This window comes from Lonchura striata, chromosome 6 (assembly GCF_046129695.1).
Source record: "Lonchura striata isolate bLonStr1 chromosome 6, bLonStr1.mat, whole genome shotgun sequence".
Classification (NCBI taxonomy): Eukaryota; Metazoa; Chordata; class Aves; order Passeriformes; family Estrildidae; genus Lonchura; species Lonchura striata.
In genome coordinates, this window is record NC_134608.1 from 51,356,335 (window position 1) to 51,366,262 (window position 9,928).

Consider the following 9,928-nt stretch of genomic DNA (forward strand, 5'->3'; position numbering starts at 1 on the left):
GAAGCATATTTAGAGGTGCACTTTTATAGATGGAATTTACATGCAGCATAATGAGGGAGAAAAATGATGACAAACTGATAATGCAGATCCATTTTTCAAAAATCAGTTTTATCTTTAATTGTTACATTCCAAAGGGGATATATGAAAGTTAGTCATCCAGCAACTGTATAACCTCTGAAGAGAGATGAGTACAGAGTCACAGATAAAAAAATACACCTAACTCCCAAGATGACAGGTGCTAGAGAAAGTATGTGCCTTACACCATCAATCCAGACAAATGCAGAAAGATTTTTATAATAAATATTTCATCATATGCTAACTCCTGAGACTTTACCCATGAAAAGATAGGAAAAGATTTTATAAGAGCTATCATACACCTACAATATACTAAGCTGTTAAAGCAAAATAGAACAAAATCTCAACACTGTCTTGAATGTGCACTGCATTTGAATTTATCTACATCACAGTACTTGAAATATGCAGCTCCAGGAGCCAGTGTCCACTTATGTTTTGCCTTAAGTCTGCAGACATCACTTGCCATACAAGCATCTTGAAAGTACGAGTGCAAGAAACCAAATGAACACAGCCAGCAGGGTTTCATTCTGAGACCAAAATTACACTGCAAGACTTTGATTTCCAGTACCTAGCATCAATCAGCAGAAAATCCAAGTATATTTACAAAAGGTCTTTACATAAAGTGATTAGTGAGCTGTAAGTTATTACTGTGTTCCCAGGTACTTTTTAACCACATAAATAGTAGAGAGAAATATATAGTTAAAAACCACCATAAAGTCACAACTGTAAATAATGTACCACAGTGGCAACCCAAGGTATCTTAGGGTTTGTTTTCTTTTCAGTTTTGTTAGTAAAAGCCACTTGAAAACATAAAGATTTAAGCTTTTGGTTAACTAATCTGCTTAAACTCCTTCCTCTCCAACACATCCCTTCAAAGTTCAAACACTTCTTTAATTATTTTTTTTTTTTTTAATCAACAACAAATCATTCAAGAAAACTCTTCTGAATTGGCAGGATCAGGAAGACTTCTGTCAGCTCTTTCCACTAGTCCACCTCCCTGGAGTTCCTTCCCTTAGCTGAGCACAACGTGCCGGTCGAAGACAGACTTGCGCTGCTCCTGCACCTGGAGCTTCCAGCGCTGCTGGGCGTACTCCACCTTGTTGAGCACGTTGGCGCGGCTCCGCGAGCGGGCCAGCACGTCGTGCGCGTTGGCGAAGGGCTGGTGGTCCTGCAAGGCAAAAAGCCCCGTTACTCCTCACCAGGTCCAGCTCCACGCCTGCTCTGTCGTTACATTCCCGCAGCATTTGTGGGAGCTTTTGTTTTATCTTCCTCTTCCTCTAAGGTAAAGGAGATGTTCCAACAAGTGGTCAGGAACAATGACCAAGCAGGTTTTTGAAGCGTTGGAACTGTACTTCAATTTCTCATGGACAGGAACTCCCAGAGACTTCCCAAATAGACCACACTTCATTGTACTGTCAATTACCTGCTGCCAGGTGAGCTGCAGGATCACAGCACTCTTGCATCCATCTGCAGCCCAGAGCAGACCCAGGCACCCCCGTGACTGTGGTGAATGCACTTCACAACTGAATTAGGGTCAGCTCCCTGCCAGCTCCTGGCCATGTCCTGCCAGGCAGTTCAGGATGTCCACACACAGCTTCTATATCAAACCAACACACTCTGATGTTTACCAAACTAAGCCTATTGTGCTGAGCTGTCTGAAAGCACAGTGTCAATACAGCTGTTTAAGTGACTGAGCTCAACAATAACTGAGTGATTGTTTAACATTTACTCTCTATGTTTTCTAACAGTACCTGCAAGGCTTTATTTTCTGCTAGCAAATATAGCCAAGTTATAAACAGTAAGAGTCAGAACGGAACTTATTTGGCTATTAAACTGTTCAAAGTCAGAATCATATATACAATGCATAATGAAAAATATCATCATTATATCCTATATTAAATAACTGTCTTTTTGTATCCCTACATTTCACTTTTTTTTTCCCCAGAACACTTTTGAAGACATTTACATTAATGGATACTTTATTTGTGATATGACTGTGCAGAGCAGCTCAAAGACAACTGCAAGCTCTACATAGGTTAAAATTAATGATACCTATTGAAATGATTGCTGTAAGTCCCAAAGACACAATGAGAATTAAAAAAATATTTCCATAGAGAAAAACAGACAATCCCTGATCAAAAGAGCTATCACCTCACCATAAAAAGTTATAAAATTTGATATACCTAGAATCAGCATTTAACAGGAGACAGGTCACTTCATTCACAGGGAAAAAAAAAATCATAATAGCAACACATGGTTTGCTACTGTAAAACACATGGTGGGAGAACACAGGACAGTCTACATGGTACTGGCCTTCCTGACAAACAAGATTCTCAGCTCCAAGGCCAGATACTGTCAATTTCTATGTAGACAATAAGGAGAAAAAAGAATTTAAGAGGAAAGAGGACTAAGGAAGTGGCTTACATTCATCAGTTGACACTGTCATCCATGGGCAACAAGAAAGAGTGAACACACTGCCTTGAAATTCAGCCACAAAATCCAGGGACATGGTATTTTTGAAGCATGACAAGAATATCTCAAGAACTTGCAAGAGGGAAGGCAAGAATGGGATTAATTCATAAGGGACCTTAAATTATGTTATGTTCACAGAACCACTACAGCAAAATATAACATTGGTTAAGATGGACCGAGACTTTGAGGTAAATTTATTCCACAGTTAACCTGAATTCTGCCATGGGACTTATTTCACTTCTTCCACATGCAATCAAAAGATTAACTCACATTTGGAGGCATTAATATAATTTATCTAAGCTATAAATTTGTCTGAGATATAGCATACAGCACAAGCTCACTTAATTCAAGCAGGAGCTGCTCTATTTGCTATAAGAATGCAAACGGAGAAAGAGTCATTAAAGTATTTCCTTTCAAAAAAAACACAAAACACAAAAACAAAAAACCAAACACTCAACTCAAAATCCTCCTAGAGGATGCTGGGAAAATCTCACATTGTCAATACAAAGAGTTGAACATGTCTGCATGTAGGGAAGTTCAGAAACAGTGGGACAATCATGAGCCATCTGTACTTAAAAACTGTTTCTGTCTGCTAAGGGGATAATCAAGTATTCCAAGTTCAGCATTTTCCTAGATAATAGCTTTTATCAGCTATGCTTTATGTACCCTGATTTCACAATAAGAATATGATTGTTACCCAGTGCTAGAGACTGGAAAGGCCAGTAATGACAGGAAGCCATGTCACTACTGTTCCCAAAAAAAGCTCTTCTGACCTGTTGGAATATACTGTCACATTTCTGGCTGTTACGCTAAGAAATTATTTCATCATCCATTACTATTCTGCTTCATTATAGCAATTTCTTTTTGAAGTTTTAGCATCAAGAAACTCAAACTGGAACAAGAGAAGATGCAACCCCCATACTTTCCTTTTTGTAGAGAGCAATCTAAGCAGTCCCCATAAAATGATCAAGACTGGATCATTAAATCTTAAAAACCTGTACTCCTGTATAAACTTCCATTCCTACACTGTTTCTTCTCTTTGAAAACAATCTGCGCCTAAAGCTGACACAACCAAAGCAGCTCTCACTGCTTTTCAGCCCAGTGAAAAATGAAAGAGTGGCTTCACAGAAGTCATCACACACTTTTCCTCTCCCAGCAGGGAAAGCATTTACACTGCCTGGCAAAAGAAGCTGCTCACCCCAAATAGCTATCAACCAACCATCCCAATGTTCATGCTAACCAAGTGCACAAAGACTCTGGTGAACTCACCCCAATGTCTTCATCACTTTGTATGAGCTGTGAATGCCCAAGGAGACGCCTCTTCAGGATGGGCTCCACCAGGGTAAGGTACACCATGTACAGAAGAAGCAGGCCCAAAATGGACAGGTATATGATGATTGTCACCTACATAATGCAAGCACAGTTTATGCCACGATTGTGACATTTTCCCCCCCAGTCTCACAACAGGCAGCAAGACCTAAAGATGAGTACAGGCAAAGTTTGATCTTTGGTATTGTCACCAGGTGATTTAAAACCCAGAAACGAAGGAAAACTAACAAACTACAACATGGTATTAAAAGGGTTACGGCAGCTTGAAACAGTGAGACCTTGCAAAGAATCTTAGGCTATGCCTCTTTAAACAATTCAGAGTTATAACTCTCACTTCACCAAGACATCTGTCCAGCCTGGCCATTAAACAAGTGACAAAGCTGGGGCATCCCCCACTGATCTCCCACGGTCTAGCACAGATCCGAATTCAGTCACCAAGCAAAACAAACCACCAAACTTTTAAAATCCCAAAATAAAGTAGTCTGTGTTGACAAAAACTAAAAGCCATTCTGCAGTCTATTCACAGCAGTTCAGGCCTCAATGACTCCAATGGGACAAGAATGTGAAGAGCACAGACAATATCTGCTAGAACAAACATGGATAGAGAAAATTTATAGTAAGAAAGTAAGGCAGCTATGTAATGAGAGGCCCTCTGAAACAATAAGGAAAACAAAGCCCAAAATTTGACAAAATGTCTTAGAACACTCAGAATTTTAGCAAGGTGTAAAGTCTGATCTCAAAAGTGGAGATCTTCAATAAAGAGTCTCAGGTTCACTTCTTCAGCTAAAGTTTGATGCTACTGTTACTGCTCAAGACTGAATAACTACTACAAAAAATTACTTTTTAAGCTGCCTTAGAACAGTTTTCCCTTAAAAATAGCATTTCTCTAAAAGACAATAGGCATACTTAGTAAACAGCTGAAGTCTTTGTTATATGCCAACAAAATTACACTGCTTACCTTAATTGTGACTGAGCTTCTCTCCTCATATTTGCACTCACAACGTAAACAATAAGCTTCTACATCAGGTCCAGGGACAGGCATAGGCTCCACCACATGGAGACAATCACTGAGGAAACACAGAAACCGCCCAGTCAGTTTTGAGCTGGCTTTAGCTGAGCTGTTCCACTCTGCTGCAGGAGCTGAGAAACTCAGCTTGCTTAAGTTCAGTTGTTCCATACTGCAGATACAAATAAATCACTATGCCACAGTTATGTCACTTAAAATAGAAATTCAGCTACTGACAAGCTGCTAAACAAGTTTTAAGATCTTTCTAACTCGATACAATGTCTTCATTTTTCAGAGGAAGTATTAATGCTGTTAGCAGAACAAGTCCAAGGATATGCATCCAGCACAAATGCATCATTTGACACAGACATCATGGATAAAAGTAAATTTCAGCTACTAATTCCCCTTCTTTATTCACTCAGAAGAGCTTATTCCATCCTTTCACTGTCTGAAGACAGATTAGCCTCTCTTTGACATTCATGAACTGAATTTCTTTTATCTTGTCATCACAAGGTACAGACATGGGGGGGGGGGAAAAAACGGAAATCAGATGGGTTGTTTCTCTAAGCAGCAAGACAGTGAATAAAAAGCATTCAGCTTTCAGCAAAAGCATTTGACTTAAAAGATTACCAAACATAAGTCAGTTCTCTGTGGAAAAGTGTGGTCAACAATATTATGGGAACTCTATAGCACAGCATTAACACTCAGCTGAGACAACTGCTTCCAACAACAACTTAGATAACATTGGTCTTTCTGCTGACTCAGGCTGTTATTCAGAGTTCAGACCCTCAGGATCCCTGCAGAGCCCTGGCAGAACCAGAATCCTTTCTGGTTTCACCTTTCTCCTGGTCACCTCAGTGCTGGTACAGCCAGCAGCAGGCAGTGAAACACAAGGCCTGAAGTGACAGCAGCAGCCTGGGACTCAACACTTCACTGGGCTAAATTACAGAGCTGCAAACACTCAGCCAGGCACCAGCTCACCTCTTCTGTCTTCTTGGTTCTTCTTCATAGCTGCAACTGCTGAGTGCCACCTCACAGCCTCTGGAGAGGAGTGGAGGGTTTATTTGTCTAATTTATGTGAAAGCAGAGCTACATTTTCCTCTGTGTAAGAATGCAGCATTCGAGCTACAAAAATCAAAAACAAATGCCAGGTACAAACTGTGCAAATGCTGTTCCTAAGACTGAAAGCTTGTACCAATACACTGCCCAAGTACTGCAGAAATTTTGTATGTTGGTTAAGTACAGTAGTAAAGTCTCTTACTGAGAAGATAAGAAATATTAATATCAGCATTTTTTCTTCTCCAAGTTGCTAGAAAGGGCAAAATATATTGCAACCTCACAAAACTCCAGAAACAACAGTTCCTAAATGATGGGATGATTTTCAAGAGTAGAGCAAGGAAAGAAAATACTCCCAAGCCCCAGTTCCAGGTTTGTGTCCCCTTGCCTTTACACCATTCCAAGTCACTAGATTCAAAACACATCACTTTCTTCCCTTCTATTACTTCCAAGTCTAAATAAACAACTAAACATGAAGCAAGCAAACCAAAACAGAAGACAGGGTTTAAGTTTTGTCCCCTGCTAGAGCTGAATTCTGGAGTACTTCTGAAAGAAAAGCTCCAGTAAGTTATGGAAATGCTCTGCTTTGTCCTGGCAGCACCACAGGAGATCCATACATAATCACTACAGAACAAGGCTTTAACCAGTAAGATTTAAGATCATTTTTTAAGTGCCACACACACTCACCAGTCTTTCTGTGAAACATTTTTGTTGTAAATATGGCCTGAGTGGTCCTTGTAAGGAGGGCAGATGCATTTACACCGGACATCCTCAGAGTTCTAAAAGTGAAGCAAACAGCATGCTTAGAACAAATTCTCTTATCATGTAATTTATATTATCAGGGTACAGAAAGCATTCTTCACAAAAGACTTGAACTACTTAACACAAATCACTTGCAAGTATCTTTGAACACTCTTACTCAGGACTTCCTACAAGTTTAAGAACAACCCTTCAGAATTACTAAGCAAGTAGAGCAATTTGTTGAGTAACACTACTGTCTGAGATAAAAAAAACATTCTTGAGAGGAAAAAAAAGGAGTTTAAGCTCATTCCTCTTTCCAAGAAAAACCACACATGTAGAAATTGCTGATGTTGATTAATCAACTATTCAGCTTACGAGGACAGCTTCTTGTCAGATACAGTGATGAGCTTAAAAGGAATGAAAGAATACTAAGCTTATTCAATAAGAGACAAAGGATAAACGTGGCTTATCTGAAGTTCAAGGCAATTTCTAGTGGCATTACAAAACAATATGTGAACAAGTATTGGTAAAGAACTCCTGCACTGAGCAGCCAAGTCAGAGTAACACCAAGTGAGCACAGGTCAGTTGGAAAACCCTGACTGCTCCAGCACAGAATCACAGATAGCTTTGGGTTGGAAGGGATCATCCAGTTTCCACTCCAATGCCATAGGAAGGGACAGCTCCCACTAGACCAGGCTGCTCAAAGCCCTGTCCAAGCCAGCCTGGAACACTGCCAGGGTCAGGGCATCCACAACTTCTCTGGGCAGCCTGTGCCAGTGCCTCAGCACCCTCACAGAGAAGGTTTTCTTCCTGACACCCAACCTAACCCTACCCTCTTTCAGTGTAAAACTTTGTCCTGACATCACATGCCCATGTAATCAGTTCTTCTCCATCTTTCTTACAGATTTCAGGTACTGAGAGGATTTCAGGTACTGCAATTAGGTCACCTCTTCTCCAGCCTAAACAATCCCAATTCCTTCAGCCTGTCCTCACAGGAGAGGTGCTCCAGCCCTGTGATCCCTTCCCTTCTGGCCTGGCTCCAGCAGCTCCGTGTCCCTGCCGTGCTGGGACCGGGGCTGGGAGCAGCAGGGCAGGGGGGTCTCGGGGGAGCAGCAGAAACCCCTCTGTACCACACCCTGCCCCACAGCGCTTCTGCTGTGCCGCAGAGGAGTCAAACCGCTGATCACCATCAACAGGGAGAAAATGCGAAAATCCAGCCGTGTTTGGGGAGAACCCCAAGGCGGGTGCTCCGAGTAGAAGGCGCGGTGTTCCCTGCCCGCCCCGGAGCACGGCGGCAGCCGCGGACACTGAGGCAGGCCAGGAGCGGGGCTGAGCCCGGGCAGCGACCGGAGCAGCAGCGGCAGGCCCGGCGCTCAGCCCCGCCCAGCCCGGGAACGGCAGCTCCGTCTCCACTCGCAGTTCCTAGTGCCGGTGTCACCGCGGCAAAGCGACATCCACGGCCGCGAGTTTCGGGGAGCGCAGGAACCGGGGCTGGCGCCGAGGCCGCGCCGGCGGCCCCGCTCCTCCGCCCAGCGCGGCAGGGCTGCGCCCGCACGAAACCACCGGCTCCGGCCTTCCCCTACAGCCGCTCAGGGCGGCAGCGGGGCCGGGAAGCGGGAACCACCCGCGGGAACCGAGCGCCCGGCGGGGGCGGCGGACGGAGGGAGGGCCCGGTACCGGCAGCACCACCGTGACCCACGCTCACCTTGGCCTCGGCGCCCAGCCCCGCCAGTACGGCCAGCAGCAGCAGCAGCAGCGGGCAGAGGCGCGCCCCGCGGGCTGCCATGTCGGGCCCCGGCGCTCTGTGGCCGCTTTACCGCCGCCCGTGGCCGCCGCGCCGCCGCCGGGCCCCCGCCGCCATCACTTCCGCCTGCGCCGCCATCACGTGCGGCGCCGTCCGCGCGGGGCGCGTCCCCGCGGGAACGGCCGCGCCGCACGATGGTTCCGGGCGCGGGCCGGCCGGCGCTAAAAGGTTCCTGGGACCGCGGGATCGCGAGGGATGGGAGAGACTGCCAAGGTCACCCGTGCCAACCACTCAATAGTATCACCCAGCGCCAGCTCCAGAAACCCCTTGAACGTCGCTAGGGATGGAGACTGCACCACCTCCCTGGGCAACATATTCCAATGCCTGACCACGCAGAGAGAATTTGTTCTGGTATGTCATCTGAATATCCCCTGGCCCAGCTTGAGGCCATTTCTTTGAGTCCTCTCACTTCAGGCATGGCAGAGGAGACCAGGTCCCACCTCACTGCAGCCTCCTTTCAGGTGTAGAGTGATGGGGTCTCCCCTGAGCCTCCTTCTCTCCAGGCTAGACAAACCCAGCTCCATCAGACACTTTTCCGAAGCCTTTCAGGAGCCTTGCTACCCTTCTCTGGATACACTTCAGTATCAACATGTCCTTTTTCAAAGAGAGGTGGGGCTGACTAGCCTGTGGTTCCCCAATCTTGACCCTATTGGAATCAGTTTATTCCAAGAAATTATTATTAGTACCACTCTAAACACAGTGTGTGAGCAGCATATAATTCAGTTTTTACACATCCGGACACACGATTTTATAAATCTTCATGTTTGATAGACAGCTGTTTCTCTGAGAAGACATCGCTAAAATCCAGCAATGTTCTTCATTTGTCATGGGATTAATTATTTCCACCCAAGAGCTGTGATCACCCTCTTGCAGAGGGCAGCCAGCCCTGGTGAGCAGCAGCATTTCCAGCCGTGGCCCCCAAGAGCTGGCAGATGAAGCCATCCATGAATCTCCCTCCTTGTGCAGAGACCCCAGACCCAGCTGGCACTGCCAGGGCTGGACCCAGCCTGTCCCTGGCACTGCTGAATAAGGGTTTGAGCCCAGCCTGGGAAACAGCTGGGGCCCATCTCAGCACCTCTGACAGCTCCACAGAGGAACAGCAGTAGGACTCAGCCTGTTTATTCCTTCTCCTCCTTCCCATACCTTCTGTCTTGCTTGCAGCCACTCCTGTAGCAGAAAGGAGCCTACAGGATGAGTGGAGAGGGATTCTTTACAGGAGCAGTGACGGGACAAGGGGAATGGCTTCAGACTGAGAGTAGGTTTAGATGGGATATTAGGAAGAAATTCCTTCCTGTGAAGGTGTTGAGAGACTGGCACAGGTTGTTCAGAGAAGCTGTGGATGCCTCATCCCTGGCACTGCTCAAGGCCAGGTTGGCTGGAGCTCTGAGCAGCCTGGTCTGGTGGAAGTTGTCCCTTCCCATGGCAGTGGGGTTGGAACTAGGAGG

General features: G+C 45.2%; 1 protein-coding gene across 1 annotated transcript; it reads right to left on the reverse strand.

Annotated features, from left to right (window-relative positions):
• Nucleotides 1-89: 89 nt before the first annotated feature.
• TMEM9B (TMEM9 domain family member B) lies at nt 90-8,541 on the reverse strand. Its single transcript, XM_021529490.3, has 5 exons — nt 8,385-8,541; nt 6,626-6,717; nt 4,835-4,943; nt 3,817-3,951; nt 90-1,243 (listed from the first exon to the last, which is right to left on the reverse strand). The coding sequence occupies exons 1-5, from the start codon at nt 8,463-8,465 to the stop codon at nt 1,088-1,090; spliced, it is 573 nt and encodes a 190-aa protein (XP_021385165.2). The 5' UTR covers nt 8,466-8,541; the 3' UTR covers nt 90-1,087.
• Nucleotides 8,542-9,928: the final 1,387 nt, after the last annotated feature.